Source organism: Miscanthus floridulus, chromosome 18, assembly GCF_019320115.1.
Source record: "Miscanthus floridulus cultivar M001 chromosome 18, ASM1932011v1, whole genome shotgun sequence".
Classification (NCBI taxonomy): Eukaryota; Viridiplantae; Streptophyta; class Magnoliopsida; order Poales; family Poaceae; genus Miscanthus; species Miscanthus floridulus.
Window position 1 is genome coordinate 135817272 of NC_089597.1, and position 16448 is coordinate 135833719.

General features: G+C 42.8%; 1 protein-coding gene across 2 annotated transcripts; it reads left to right on the plus strand.

The window, feature by feature from the left end:
* Positions 1-2551: 2551 nt before the first annotated feature.
* On the plus strand, positions 2552-15330 carry LOC136520122 (disease resistance protein RGA5-like). Of its 2 annotated transcripts, XM_066513525.1 has the most exons (17): positions 2901-3098; positions 3164-3551; positions 6138-8097; positions 8333-8455; positions 9680-9781; positions 9979-10083; positions 10167-10244; positions 10348-10647; positions 10755-10877; positions 11950-12051; positions 12243-12347; positions 12478-12555; positions 12659-12958; positions 13066-13188; positions 14414-14515; positions 14708-14812; positions 14896-15330. In XM_066513525.1, the coding sequence occupies exons 1-17, from the start codon at positions 3053-3055 to the stop codon at positions 15016-15018; spliced, it is 4263 nt and encodes a 1420-aa protein (XP_066369622.1). In that variant the 5' UTR covers positions 2901-3052; the 3' UTR covers positions 15019-15330. The 2 variants fall into 2 exon arrangements, with proteins under 2 accessions (XP_066369620.1, XP_066369622.1); XM_066513523.1 differs by having other exon boundaries at positions 2552-3551.
* The last annotated feature ends 1118 nt before the right edge of the window (positions 15331-16448 follow it).

Here is a 16448-nt window from a genome sequence, read left to right on the forward strand (position 1 = left end):
CGCGTTGGCCGGTGCATCGTGGCCGGGGGTCGTCGCTGACGTCGGTGCGGTGGGGTCCGGGACCACGGCTTCTCACAGAAAGGTCCGCCCCGGGGCTATCACGGTGGGGACTAGGACCGGAGCAGGCGTGTTGCGAGGTCAGGGCCGGGCGATGATTGGCGGAGTCGAGGACGACGTGGCACGGGCCAGGACTATCGTGGCCGGATTCAAAGACGGCGAGACGGCCACTGTGGAGGAGCCACTGGGGGAGGTGGTGGTCAAGGAGGAGATGAAGACGACCACCATGGAGGCCGCGTCCGCGGGGAGGAGCCTGCACATGGTGGAGCCTGTGTCTGTAGGGAGGAGCCCCCGCACGATGGAGGAGCGGCGTCCAGCAGGGGAGAGAAAGAGGCGACCGGTGGGTGAGAGAAAGCTGCAGCGGTAGCAGGCCAGTTGCGATAGAATGAAGCAGCGAGGGGAGGGAGACGATCGTGTGGGAGAAAAAATATAGCCTTTTTCACTGACAGGTGGGACCCATCTCAATTGGGGATGAAATATTAGTGATGTGCTGGAGCTTCTCCCCAAATAATCCGAACAAGCAGTATTGGTGATCACCAATACCATCTTATTGGGGATAAAATATTCGTGAGCTGCTGGATATGCTCTAAAATCGCCGTCTTTTAGTACTGCTTTGGTCTGTGATGACCACAGTGGAATCCTTAATTCTGTCTGGCCCGTGAATCCCACCTTAATGCTAGCTCTCTATCTCTCTCCCAAATCCACGATCCACAATCACCACCCCGCCACCTCTTAAAATGTCGGCACCCCATCTCCTCTCCCAACGTCGGCGCCCCTACTCTGAGTGGTAGCGTGACCTGCCCCGCGACGCTGGCGTGGCCTGCCCGAGCGGAAACAGCCCCTCGATGGCGGCGCTCGTCCCGTGCCAGCGACTCTCCTAGATCTAGATCGGGGTGCATAGGGGCGGCGATGCTGTCCTCTTGCTCACGGAGGACGCAACCCCTCCTTCCAACGGTGCTAGCTCATGGAGGACGACAAGCGGTGCACCCAGGGCCTGCGGTGGCGCCCGCATCTAGGTAAGGACGACCACAGCACGGTCCGCCCTCGCGTGAGGGCCCTGGCGGCGCGGTTAGATGCGCGGGCACGGTGGCCTTCGGCAGCAACGTGACTAGACGCACGGCCATGGCGGCCCTAGCGCCGGCGCCGCCAGACCAGCCGTGGTGCTCCTCTCCATCTCGCGCTCGCTAGCAGCAGCCCCTTCCTCACCAGCGACAGCGGCTATCTTCCTCTGGCCGACAGAGGCCCCTTCCCCACCAACGAGGGCTGCTGCGGGCTCAGAGCTGGGCTAGTATTTTTGGAGGCGGGCCTTATTGTGTGCCTGCCTCCGAAAAAGGACTTATAGAGGCGGACGCCTTAGGACGACCACCTCCAAAAATAGACCAATCGCCTCCATAATTCCATTTTTGAAGGCGGGCATTTTCTAACCGCCTCCGTAAATAAAATGACCGCCTCTGTAAATCGATTTTGCAAGGCAGTTATTTTTTGGTGCCTCGGTAAATAAAACAACCGCCTCTCTGGCATTTTATGAAGCGGTTGGATTTTATGACCGCCTAAGTTAATGTTTGGGTAGTGTCTCGTAAAATCATTTTTTTAGTAGTGCAAGCTCCGGGTAGTGGCATGTGCGGGAGCGGGCTCGGTGACAGCGGCATGCCTAGGACAAGGCTCCATTGCATAACTTATATAGAACAGCACCACCTCTAAGGGTAAACACATTTCCACTTGTGGCATAAATTTTATCAGCATTAGATATCCCGTTGGAGTCAGTATAGCCTTCAAACACCCTAGGATACCCAGCATAGTGAATCCCCTTTTATTCTTCGGTTTTTCCTTAATAAGGGTACAATATCATAAGGCATTGGAGTAGGTTTGCAGTCACTATACGAGTCATCTTCATGAGTGATAAAAGAGAGTTAGGATTAAGAATGGGTGCGCAATTGGGCCAGGTTTGTTCTTATGCCTTGGGTTTTCTAGTGGTGGGTGCATTAACATGATTGCCTCTAAAATCCATTTTCTAATGTGGGCGTGGTTTTTGAGCGCCGAAATGATCTCTAGAGACAGTGCGATAAAATTGTCACCTATGAAGTTAGAAGTCATTATCAAGTGAAGTAGTTTTTTTAGTAGTGTATCGTATTTCGCACAGGAAAAATAGTGAGATGGCACTTTTCTATTTAACACATTTAAAAACTATAACCTTTTCATATGAGCTCATAAGGAGAGATTATATTTATATGAATTTTGTAGATCTCAAGGCCATATATAATTTGAAAGTCAACACCTTTTCATTTGAGGCTGACCATCCTGGTGCCATATAATCAATGCTTTTTACCTGCAACTCTTTGCTATACTCGCTCAGACGAAAACCATTAGGGACGCGTGTTGACAGCGGTTTACCAGCGAATCAATAATGTTCGTCGCAGTTGCGAGGAAGGAGGCGTACACCTCAATAGACCCGCCTGCTAGCTGTACGCGACCATAAAAAGATGTTGCCGTGTTGCCAGCCACGTGAATACACCCAACAATAATGTCATTCTCTCCTACATACCAGCGGTTGTAAGCGTGTCCACTATCGCATGGGGGCAAAGCAAGCAAGCAGAACCCTTGAGTGATTCAACTTGAGAGATCCTCACCATGGCTGTGGTCATGGGGGCGATGGGCAAGCTCGCCCCCAAGTTGCTCCAGCTGCTCCAATCTGAATACGAGCTGCAGAAGAACGTGAAGAGGAAGGTGGAGTTCGTCACTCGGGAGCTGGAGAGCATCCTGGTCGCCCTCCACAAGGTGTCGGCAGTGCCGTGGGATCAGCTCGATGAGCAGGTCAAGGTATGGGCTCGCCAAGTTAGGGATGCATCTTATGACATGGAGGATGTCCTCGACACCTTCCTCGTGCGTGTCGAGGGTGGGGAGCCTGTAAACCGCAGCAGGCTCAAACGTGCAGTGAAGAAGATGGGTGGCCTGTTTGGCAAGTTCAAGGTTCGTCGCGACATCACTGGTGCCATTGATGGCATCGAGAAGCAGCTTCAGGAGGTCGCCGACAGGCGTGCCAGGTACAAAATTGATGATATTGTGGCCAATCCTGCACCTGCAACAACTGTTGATCCACGCCTTTCAGCTTATTACACAAAAGCATCTCAACTCGTTGGCATCGATGAGCCAAGGGATAAACTCATTGAGATGCTGTCCATACGTGAGGGTGACAGGTCCAGCAATGAGATGAAAATTATCTCTATTGTTGGGTTTGGAGGATTGGGCAAGACCACTCTTGCCAAGGCAGTATATGACAAGGTTTATCATCAATTTGATTGTGGTGCTTTTGTTCCAGTGGGCCGTAATCCTGACCCAAAGAAAGTCCTGAGGGACATTCTAATTGATCTCATTGATGGTGAGGACGAGAAACCCTTCTCTGATCAGTATAATGGAAGGAACACCGTTCCTGATCTGATGCCACTGGATGAATGGCAGCTCATCATTAAACTTCGTAAATTCATGGAAGGAAAAAGGTACACATTACCTACCCAATGCTATTAACAAAATTTTATACAATATGATTGATCAGTGCTTTTAGTCTGATACTTTAAGACTACTTAAAGAGGCATGCATCATTCGGGTCTCTGTACATGTTGCAGGTTATTTTACTGATTATCAGCTTTCGCATCTATCATGTGCCTAGCTACTTCAATGCCTTTCGATGATATAGGGGATAGACGATCTTTTGGATAATTATTAACTGTTATAAAAACGGTTTGTGTAGGCCCATTTTATTTTTATGGTGGTCCACTAAGGGCCTCCGGCTATACTGTATGTATCAATTTTCAGAAGGGGTAGAAACTGAATTTTCATAGGCCTGTCTCTACTGTATATATCGTGAGTTTAATAACCTGCTCTATTTTTGTTCTACTTAATAGTTTCTTAAAAATCGATTTTCTAAAGAAGGCCACCTAAGCCAATTGCCTTTCAAACTCTATCTTAAGTGGTAGTCGCATCAGGTGGCCCACCTCTGAAAATCAAATTTGTTGTAGTAACCAATGTCAGTTTTTACAAGAAACTTGTGATGTTTCAAAGTAAGTCCAAAGCAATGAATTTACCGTCAAGCTAACAAATTTGCTATTAGACCACTCCCTTCGTTTGTCAGTCAAACACTGTTTGATGAATAATTTCTGTTCTGATCAAGAGTAAAAATTTATCCAATAACCAACTGCATTATGCACAGTAGAGTGATCTGTGCGGTACGTACCCGCCTCCTCTACAACTATTTGTCTATAATTACAAGACTGAAGAAGGCACATGAGGCTATCCCTTCAAAATTTCCTTGTTTTTCCACACACGACATAATGGAGTGGAGGGGATTCCAACATAAGTTTGTCATCCTCCTCTTCATCTAGCACAGTGTGACTAAGGTTCTCAACCATCCTCCGCTTGCAACCACGATAAGTTTTAACAATATTGCATGGTACTCCATTTGCTTACTAAGAGGTAATACCCCAAACAAATATGAGCCTGATTTTTTAGGTTTTTTAATTAACTAATTAATTAATTAACCTAGTAAATGAATTTTTTTTTTGTCAAATCCTGGATATAAGAAGCAATAGGGTGCGACCAATTGTATGGCGAGCGATAGGATGCAGATGGAAGAGAGCGCGAGGTCGGCAGGGAGCGACCAAACGGACCACCAAGCTCATGTGGCCGTGACTTTTCACATATGTTTTTATAACAGGTTTCATGTACGTTGGACATATTTCTCAAAAAATGTACATTGGACATGTAGGCAAAGTTAGCACATACACAAAGTTTCACGTTTGCATCAATATATCACGTTATGCTATAAACGTAGGTATCAATAGATAATATAAAGTTGAACATTCAATTATGTCATATCTAATGTTGCAAAAAATAAAAAGATTTACCGCATCTAATAAATCATGTATACATCAATTAGATAAAAAAAGAAATGTAATAGCAGAGCTGGACTCTATGGTTGACACATCCAAGTAGTATTAGATTGCATCATAAGAATAGGTTGAGTGCTATTGTATATGGACTCCTGGATAGATAAGTACTCCATGGTAATATTTGATATGAAATGTTCGATTTATGTATCCCTTAATTTGGTCAACCAATTAGTTGTGTTCGATATTAAATATTTGGATTCATCATTTGATCTCGGCTATCAACGATAGAGATATTTTTTTGTTGAGATTATAAAAGTTGTATTTGGGATTAATAAAGATGCCCATGCGTTGTTTTATAAGTTATACTAGAATCATGCCCATGCGTTGCAACAAAAAAAATCATGATTACCAAGACTTCATTAGGTTTGTAGCTAAATTAAACTGGAAGAAAATAAAAAGTGAATTTATTATACCTCTACAAGTGCACGGATGGCAAGGTTCAAGGTCTTTTTGCCAGAGGTCTGCTTTTAGTTCTTCTCCAGGAATTCATGCATAGAGTTGGAGTTCCATCTCGTGGCGTTGGCCTTCTATGCAGAGGAGGTATAACGTAGACGGATTGATGCTGGTTTGTCCGAGTAGGGGTTGAACTGCACCACCGGATGATATAAGCACACGGACAGGGATGCATGAGCTCTGGGGAGACAATGACGTGGATCGGGACTCCATATTGGACGCATGAGCATGGTAGAGGATGATGTTATGGTCTTTTTAGGTATAGAGATTTGGTATGACACCTATGAACCAATGCAAATTGCCGTAACATGTTCTGAAAATCAAACGGAGTAAATTTTTCTTTTTTTCCGTTTAATGTGTTAATATCTAGGCCATCCTAGAAAAAGTCGTGACTTCTTTTTTAAGACATGTTATTCTTGATTTTGGTAGCATCTCAGGATCAAAGCATTCATTTAAAACATAATGCTTTGCCAATCAAGCAATGGTTTTTTACATACTTGTATATATTTTTAGTATAACATGCAGCAACACGACGGGTGCCTTATGCAAATTGTCATATACTGGTAGCTATTAGGATACATGGTAGAATGTAAGAGGTTCGCTCAACCCTTGGGATAAATTATGGGAACACCATTCAGTTATTTTGCTTTTATTGATTCATGGCTCTTGCCCTTTCATGTACAGGTACTGCATCGTTATCGATGATATATGGGATGAAAAAACATGGGAAGTCATTAAAAATGCTTTCGTGGACAGTAATCCTAGAAGTAGAATAATTGCAACCACTCGCAATTCTAAAGTCTCTGAAGAAATTGGCAAAGTTTATAGAATGGAAAAGCTTCCAGAAAGCCAGTCAAGAAAACTATTATATGCAAGAACATTTGGCGCAGAAGAAAAATGGCCAGGGAACAATGATGAATTGGCTGTGGTATCTCAAAAAATACTGCATAGATGTGATGGTGTACCACTAGCTATTATTACAATAGGCAGTTTGTTGGCTGGGAAACAAATAGAGGAGTGGTCCAATGTGTATGACTCAGTTGGTTTTGGCCATGGAGATGACCGACAAGTTAACAATATGAAGAAGATATTATCTTTCAGCTACTACGATCTACCCTGTCATCTAAGGACATGCATGTTGTATCTAACTGCGTATCCAGAAGCTTCTAGGATCAACAATGGTGACTTAATTTACAGGTGGATAGCTGAAGGTCTAGTCCAGACAGAAGAAGGAAAAGAGCCTTTTAAGGTAGGAGAAAGCTACTTCCTTGAGCTCATAAATAGAGGCATGATCCGACCAGTGGAGCACTATGGTTTTTTAAATGGTTGTCGTGTCCATGACATGGTACTTCATATGATTCGTAATCTGTCCAGGGATGAAAACTTTTTTGCTGTGCAGGATAGTAAGCAATGGTCACAAGTAAGTGATGTCCGTCGACTAGCCTTGCACCGGGCAGAACATATTGAAGTTAATGATAGAGACGTGCCAAAACTGAGATCATTTAATGCCATGTGGTGCGTTACAGACAACATCCCCCCTGTTTCGAGATTTAAATTGCTGCGTGTGTTGTCTCTATTGGGTTGTCGTCCTCTGGAAGGTCATCTTGATACAGAGTATCTGGGGAAGTTACTTCATCTGAGGTACCTTTCGCTAGTGGATACACCTATCCGTGAGCTCTCTAAAAAAATAGGGCATCTTATGTTTCTGCAGACACTGGTGTTTACTGGAACTGGGGTAGAAGAACTACCGATGAGTATGAAGCAGCTTACAAAATTAATGTGCCTACGTGCTGATGACAAGACGAGAGTGCCGGATTGGATCGGCGAGCTGACGTCCTTAGCAGAGCTGTGGATTCAGGGTGCTGATGGAGACAGGTGCTTAATCAAGGAGTTGGGCAAGCTAAGAAACCTCAGGACGCTCTGCATAGGAATAACTCTGCAGGACGAAGGAGAGGTGCGGGGATTTCTAGAGGCCCTGAGTAATCTGGAAAAGATAGAAGTTATATCAGTCGAGACGTCGAAACCTTTTGCCTGCAAGGATGCTATCATGCAACCGAGTTTTGTCCTACATTGCAATAATCTCCGTGTACTGCAGTTATCCCCGTTGGTATTCTCAAAGCTGCCCAAGTGGATTAACCCTCAAGCTCTTCCCAAGCTCTGCATGTTGAGTCTGAATTTGTCTATACTGTATCAGCAGGATGTGGAAATCCTTGGCAAGTTTCAGAACCTCTGTTTTCTCCGTCTACACGTCTCTGGTTTGTCGTCAAGAATTAGTATTGTTGGTGTTGGAAGATTCCAGAATTTGAGGTACTTCAGAGTGGCCGGACCATGCCAACTAGAATTTGTACGGGGAGCTGTGCCAAGGCTTGAAGACATATGGTTGCTCATCCCTGTGTGTACAATATTTAACACTAGCTATGACCTCGGTCTCAAATTTGGATTGGGAAACATCTCTGCGCTCCAGGCAGTGGAAGCTGTATTGGACTGTGCCTATTGCCTCCCTAGGGAGGTGGAGCAAGTGGAGGCTGAGTTGAGGCACGCAGTCAGCATCCACCCCAACCGTCCAACCCTTCAAATCACTAGAGCACTTGAAGACGAAATGGTGACCTCCTCAGATTCAGTGGTGGAGCGACAAAAAAAGAGGGTCCGTACCAGTTACACTGTCTACTTATAACATTATTTGGTTTTTATCATTACTGTATACACCTACTTATGCCGTCCGAAATGATCAACATTATTTGGTTTTTATCATTACTGTATAACTTTATTTGGTTTTTATCATTACTCTGCAATATAGTACTTTATCAATCATCCGATTTTGTAGCCTTGGCCTCAATCCTAAATCTATGCCTTGTACTGGTTGAACTTATAAACAACAGAGGACAGGACTCGAATACCGGGTTGTTCATCAGATGCACCTTCATAACACACTGCGCAATAAGGTAGTCGAGATTGTTGAGCAGAAAACCAATACAACTCTAAGGGATGCTGCAAAACATAAGGTACTCTCCACTTGATCCACAGCGTCATTGATTCTGAGTCCATGCATTGTGAATGGAAATAATCATACCATCTAGTATCTATACACCTTTCTGACTTGGCTGCTCCTTAAAGTTGTCTGCACGGTGTCATATAGGTCCCCAAAATCATAAAATGTATCTTTAGGTCCCTAAAGTAAGTTCGGGTCTCATCTAAGTCCACACGGGTGCTTACCCGACCCGCTAGCTGATGTGCCATACTGACTTAGCACTTACATGGATCTCTACGGTTTTCGAAAAAACGTATTTTTTTATACAACCTCGGATGAAGATGATTATTTTATGAAAACTGTAGCCCTTGATGAGATTGATAACTGTCTATTTTTGAGTTTTTTAATTTGAGATCATTAAGATACTCAAAAAATATTGTAAAGTTTTAGCAGCATATTAATCGCGTACAAAACTTGTCGCCAAAGAAAAATTATAACTTTCTTGTATGGTGTCAAATAAAGACACTTTGTATATGAAAGTTACAGCTTTAGACGAGGTCTACATATTTATAGTTTGAATTTAGTCAATTGAGGTCATTAAGATGGTTAAACATTTAGTATAAAGTTTCAGCAACATATTAATCGTGTGTACCCTAGCTTGTCGCCTTAAAAATCATATCTTTTTTGTATGCAGTCAGATAATTTATATGAAAGTTGTTGCACTCGATTTTATCTACATCTTCCAAGTATTGAGATTTTTTATGATTTTGTAGATCTCATCGAGACCTAGAATTTTTGTATGCAAAATATTTTTATGGGACTCCATACGAAAATATGATTTACATGTTTGGTACGCAATTAACATGTTCCTAAAAACTTTATATTAAAACAAAAAATATGATTTACATGTTTGGTATGCGATTAACATGTTGCTAAAAAATTTATATTAAAAGCATCTTAACCATCTCAAATAAAATCTCATGGAGGGCTACGATTGCCATATTAGAATTAGCTCCATCCAAGGCCGTATGAAAAAGGATACTCAGATCCATGTAAACATTGAATTAGCATGCCACGTCAGCTACCGGGTCGGGTAAATACTCGTTTACTGGATGAGACCTGAACTAACTTCAGGGCCCAAAAATGTATTTTGAGACTTTGGGAACCTATATGGCACTTACAGGTAACTTCAAGGAGCTCTGGTGAATTTCACATTTTTTTTGTTGACCCTTTTGGTTGTTGGCCACCTTGCTTACAGAAGCAACGATTATATGAGAACTTCAATGCCGTCAAAGACCGTGTGGAACATGAACTACTTCGGGTGAAAGAAAATATACCTAATCGTGACCTCAAAAGATTGGTAATGTGTTTTCAATTGCTATGATCATTATCTTGCACCATCTCCCACATTGTGCTGCTTCATTCATACTTTATGCTGGTTACTCAATATTTTTCGTTTGCACAAATTAAACTTAGTTTCTCATATATACAAAGCCTTGAGTAACCCACCCATGCAGTTGTATTTAACGGAAATGCTTTGCACCCTTGTGGCAACAGACAGATGAAATTGAGGATATGGAACGGGCGCTCCAGATACTTACGGTTGAATATCCACGGCTGGCTGCAATGCTGGAGGAACTGAAAACTGCACTCGGCCTGGAGGTTCTCATTTATATATATTAATTAAAGGCCATTGGTTTCTGCTCGTCTCTTATCAGCAACATAATAATAAATATTATTTCCAGGCAGAGGATGAGGATGAGGTCACAGACGACAAGGAGGCCACGGCAACCTCACTATCCGACAGAAAAGTGGAGGATGAGGTAACAGAGAATGAGGATACTGAATGCATTGGAGAACCTTCATTGTCCAGTTACCGCTAAATAAGATAGCTTGTACATCATCGATTTGACAAAATTTGTACAGGGAGCTGTGCTAAGGCCTCGAGTCATGGCCTTGTACATCGATGTGGATGATGTAATGGACAACAACATCGGTCTCCACTTTGGATTAGGAAACCACCCGTCTCTCCAGGGACAGGGAATCAAGGCTTACATCGACTGTGCCCTTTGCTTCCCAACTGAAGTGGAGTCGGTGGAGGCTGAGTTGAGGCACGCCATCCATATCCAGCAACCCAACAGCCCTCCAACCATTGAGATCATAAGATTCCGTGAAGATAAAATGGTGAACTCTGATTCACAGATGTTGGAACGACAAAAGCGGAGGGTACGTGCACCGCTGGGCACTACAGTACTTTATCAATCATCAGATTTTGTAGCCTTGGTCTCAACCCTAAATCTATGCCTTGAACCGGCTGAAATTATTAAAAACAGAGGAGAGGACTCGTCAACCGGGTTAATCATCAGATGGACCTTCAAAACACACTGAAAAATAAGGTAGTCGAGATTGTTGAGCAGAAAACCAATACAACTCTCAGGGATGCTGCAAAACATAAGGTACTCTCCACTTGATCCACAGGGTCATTGATTCTGAGTCCATGCATTATGAATGGAAATAATCATAAAATCTAGTATCTACACACCTTTCTGACTTGCTGCTCCTTAAAGTTGTCTGCACGTGTCATATAGGTCCCCAAAATCATAAAATGTATCTTTAGGTCCCTAAAGTAAGTTCATGGCTCATCCAAGTCCACACGGGTGCTTACCCGACCCGCTAGCTGATGTGCCATACTGACTCAACATTTACATGGATCTCTACGGTTTTCGAAAAAATGTATTTTTTTATACGACCTCGGATGAAGATGATTATTGTATTAAAATTGTAGCCCTTGATGAGATTGATAACTGTCTAGTTTTGAGTTTTTTAATTTGAGATCATTATGATGCTCAAAAAATATTGTAAAGTTTTAGCAGCATATTAATCGCGAACAAAACTTGTTGCCAAAGAAAAATCATAACTTTCTTGTATGGTGTCAAATAAAGACACTTTGTATATGAAAGTTACAGCTCTAGACGAGGTCTACATATTTATAGTTTGAACGCAGTCAGATAATTTATATGAAAGTTGTTGCACTCGATTACATCTACATCTTCAAGTATTGAGATTTTTTATAAATTTGTAGATCTCATCGAGACATAGAATTTTTGTATGCAAAGTATTTTTATCGGACACCATACGAAAAATATGATTTACATGTTTGGTACACGATTAACATGTTGCTGAGAAGTTTACATTAAAAGCATCTTAACCATCTCAAATAAAAACCCAAAACTAGAAAGTTACAGATCTCATGAAGGGCTACAACTGCCATATTAGAATTAGCTCCATCCAAGGTCGTATGAAAAAGGATACTCAGATCCATGTAAACGTTGAATCAGCATGCCATGTCAGCTATCGGGTCGTGTAAATACTCGTTTACTGGTTGAGACCTGAACTAACTTCAGGGCCCAAAAATGTATTTTGAGACTTTGGGAACCTATAGGGCACTTACAGGTAACTTCAAGGAGCTTTGGTGAATTTCACTCTTTTTTTGTTGACCCTTATGGTTGTTGGCCACCTTGCTTGCAGGAGCAACGATTTCTTGAGCACTTCAATGCCATCAAAGACCGTGTGGTACATGAACTATTTCGGGTGTACGAAAATATACCTAATCCTGACCTCAAAAGATTGGTAATGTGTTTCCCATTGCTATGATTATTATCTCGCATCATCTCCCACATTGTGCTGCTTCATTCATACTTTACGCTGGTTACTCATTATTTTTCGTTTGCACAAACTTAGTCTCTCATAATACAATGCCTTGAGTAGCCCACCCATCCAGTTGTATTTAACGGAAATGGTTTGCATGCTTCTGGCAACAGACGGAAGAAATTGAGGATACGGAACGGGCGCTCCAGATACTTACGGTTGAATATCCACGGCTGGCTGCAATGCTGGAGGAACTGATAACTGCACTCGGCCTGGAGGTTCTCATATATATATATATATATATATATATATATATATATATATATATATATATATATATATATATATATGCCATTGGTTTCTGCTCGTCTCTTCTCAGCACCATATAATAATAAATATTGTTTCCAGGCAGAGGATGAGGATGAGGTCACAGACGACAAGGAGGCCACGACAACCTCACTATCCGACAGAAAAGTGGAGGATGAGGTAACAGAGAATGAGGATACTGAATGCATTGGAGAACCTTCATTGCCCTGTTACCGCTAAATAAGATAGCTTGTACATCATCGATTTGACAAAATTTGTACAGGCAGCTGTGCCAAGGCCTCGAGTCATGGCCTTGTACATCGATGTGGATGATGTAATGGACAACAACATCGGTCTCCACTTTGGAGTAGGAAACCACCGGTCTCTCCAGGGACAGGGAATCAAGGCTTACATCGACTGTGCCCTTTGCTTCCCAACTGAAGTGGAGTCGGTGGAGGCTGAGTTGAGGCACGCCATCCATATCCAGCAACCCAACAGCCCTCCAACCATTGAGATCATAAGATTCCGTGAAGATAAAATGGTGAACTCTGATTCGCAGATGTTGGAACGACAAAAGCGGAGGGTACGTGGACCGCTTGGCACTACAGTACTTTATCAATCATCAGATTTTGTAGCCTTGGTCTCAACCCTAAATCTATGCCTTGAACCGGCTGAAATTATTAAAAACAGAGGACAGGACTCGTCGACAGAGTCATTCATCAGAAACACCTTTATAACACGCTGAACACTAAGGTAATCGAGATTGTTGAGCAGAAAACCAATACGACTCTCAGCGATGCTGCAAAACATAAGGTACTCTCCACTTGATCCACAGGGCCATTGATTCTGAGTCCATGCATTATGAATGGAAATAATCATACCATCTAGTATCTACACACCTTTCTGACTTGGCTGCTCCTTAAAGTTGTCTGCACGTGTCATATAGGTCCCTAAAATCATAAAATGTATCTTTAGGTCCCTAAAGTAAGTTCGGGTCTCATCCAAGTCCACACGGGTGCTTACCCGACCCGCTGGCTGATGTGCCATACTGACTCAGCACTTACATGGATTATATGGTTTTCGAAAAAACGTATTTTTTATACGACATCGGATGAAGATGATTATTTATGAAAACTATAGCCCTTGATGAGATTGATAACTGTCTAGTTTTGAGTTTTTTAATTTGAGATCATTAAGATGCTCAAAAAATATTGTAAAGTTTTAGCAGCATATTAATCGCGTACAAAACTTGTCGCCAAAGAAAAATCATAACTTTCTTGTATGGTGTCAAATAAAGACACTTTGTATATGAAAGTTACAGCTCTAGACGAGGTCTACATATTTATAGTTTGAATTTAGTCAATTGAGGTCATTAAGATGGTTAAACATTTAGTATAAAGTTTCAGCAACATATTAATCGTGTGTACCCTAGCTTGTCGCCTTAAAAATCATATGTTTTTTGTATGCAGTCAGATAATTTATATGAAAGTTGTTGCACTCGATTTTATCTACATCTTCCAAGTATTGAGATTTTTTATGATTTTGTAGATCTCATCGAGACCTAGAATTTTTGTATGCAAAATATTTTTATGGGACTCCATACGAAAATATGATTTACATGTTTGGTACGCAATTAACATGTTCCTAAAAACTTTATATTAAAACAAAAAATATGATTTACATGTTTGGTATGCGATTAACATGTTGCTAAAAAATTTATATTAAAAGCATCTTAACCATCTCAAATAAAATCTCATGGAGGGCTACGATTGCCATATTAGAATTAGCTCCATCCAAGGCCGTATGAAAAAGGACACTCAGATCCATGTAAACGTTGAATTAGCATGCCACGTCAGCTGCCGGGTCGGGTAAATACTCGTTTACTGGATGAGACCTGAACTAACTTTGGGGCCCAACAATGTATTTTGAAACTTTGGGAACCTATATAGCACTTACAGGTAACTTCAAGGAGCTCTGGTGAATTTCACTCTCTTTTTTTTTTGCTGACCCTTTTGGTTGTTGGCCACCTTGCTTACAGGAGGAACGATTTCATGAGAACTTCAATGCCGTCAAAGACCATGTGGAACATGAACTACTTCGGGTGAATGAAAATATACCTAATCGTGACCTCAAAAGATTGGTAATGTGTTTTCAATTGCTATGATCATTATCTTGCACCATCTCCCACATTGTGCTGCTTCATTCATACTTTATGCTGGTTACTCATTATTTTTTGTTTGCACAAACTTAGTCTCTCATATATACAAAGCCTTGAGTAACCCACCCATGCAGTTGTATTTAACGGGAATGCTTTGCACCCTTGTGGCAACAGACAGGTGAAATTGAGGATATGGAACGGGCACTCAAGATACTTACGGTTGAATATCCACGGCTGGCTGCAATGCTGGAGGAACTGAAAACTGCACTCGGCCTGGAGGTTCTCATTTATATATATTAATTAAAGGCCATTGGTTTCTGCTCGTCTCTTATCAGCAACATAATAATAAATATTATTTTCAGGCAGAGGATGAGGTCACAGACGACAAGGAGGCCTCGGCAACCTCACTATCCGAGGAGGTGGTCTCTGCAGCCTCAGTGTCTGAAACAAATGGGGAGGAGCCAATACACTTGTCGAATCAATAATCCATCGGTTTATATATATAATCAACGCCAGTGAGGTGACCATCCACAGCATGCTAATAATCTGTTTCAAGGAGAATTTCGCCTCGGCTTGTGAGTCTTCATTTTAGTTAACTCAGGTGTGTTATGTCTTGGTGTGGGGCTACAGCATATATATATAATTCGTAACAACTCTGTTTTTAGTCGAGTAATAAAGTACGTAGACATATGCATCTGCGTGCCTTCAAAAATCCTGTAATAACGGGAAGATTTGTCTTCAAGTCGTTGCTGTGTGTGCTCTCAAAACCTTAAGACGCAGAATATTGTGTTAATACTTATCTATTTTCGACACTTGTGAGGTATTTGTTTCCAGGATGTGCATAGTTTTCCTGCTGGAGTTCTCTCCTGCAGATTGTGTTGCACGAGAAGCACGTGTTGGATGATTCCAATCCGCTGGTTTGCATCTTTTACTGACTGTATATGCGCCAAGCTGCCTAATTGTCTTATTTATTACTCCTAATTGACTTTTACCCATCACGTACCCTCGGACTCTGACGCGTAGTCGTAGGCCACAGCGACGCGGTCTGATGAGATTCGCGAGGTGTCGGCAGCCATCCTCGAGGACAAGCTCGCCAAGATCCGCGACATCATCGACGACTACCCTTACGTCGCCATGGACGTGCTGCACCCCGCCGTACATGGTGCACCGCCCTCTGTGTCCGGAGCTGCTGAGCAAGTCGCTGGCCGAGTACAACTATGCCACGATGAAGGCCCCCGTCGACTGAGCAAGTCGCAGGGCACGCGGCCGATGATTGACCCGGACGACAGACGCCGTCCCTGCGCCTGGCAGTCAACTTCCGAGGGTTTGACCCTCGGATCGACGTCGCGGACGCAGACCGCATCCATTATGGATCTCCATTGGCTACCTGTTCAAGTTGCTCACCAACGGAACTACGGAAGCCGGCCTGACACGATTGTATATACGTTACTATTATACAATCTAGATTTTTGTTTTGATTGGTTTAGGTTGTCTGCTCATGCTAGTTACAGGACAGCCTTGCGCGGCACGTTCGCTTGTCTGAAACTTGGCTGAAAAACATTGTTCTGACTGAAATGTTGTGAGAGAAAAATACCGTTCCGACTGAAAAGAGAAGTTGAACAAGCCGAATTTAAGGTGAGCCAAACGGGGCTACGTGTGTTGGAGACTTGGAGTCCGGCCGAATCTATGACTTTGCCCATGTTACGTTTTGTGGCGGCAATCCGCGTTGCGTTGCGTGTAGTGTGCGGCTGCAGCCGTGCGCAGATCCCCCCCCCCCCTGCCATGCCACGGAATAGCTGGGCTCACGATTTCGTATTGAGTCTGTCTATCCAACAACTATGTGTTTTATGCAGTTTCAACACATGAATTTTTTTACACCATAGAATTAAGATCCAACAACATCCATCCTCTTTCT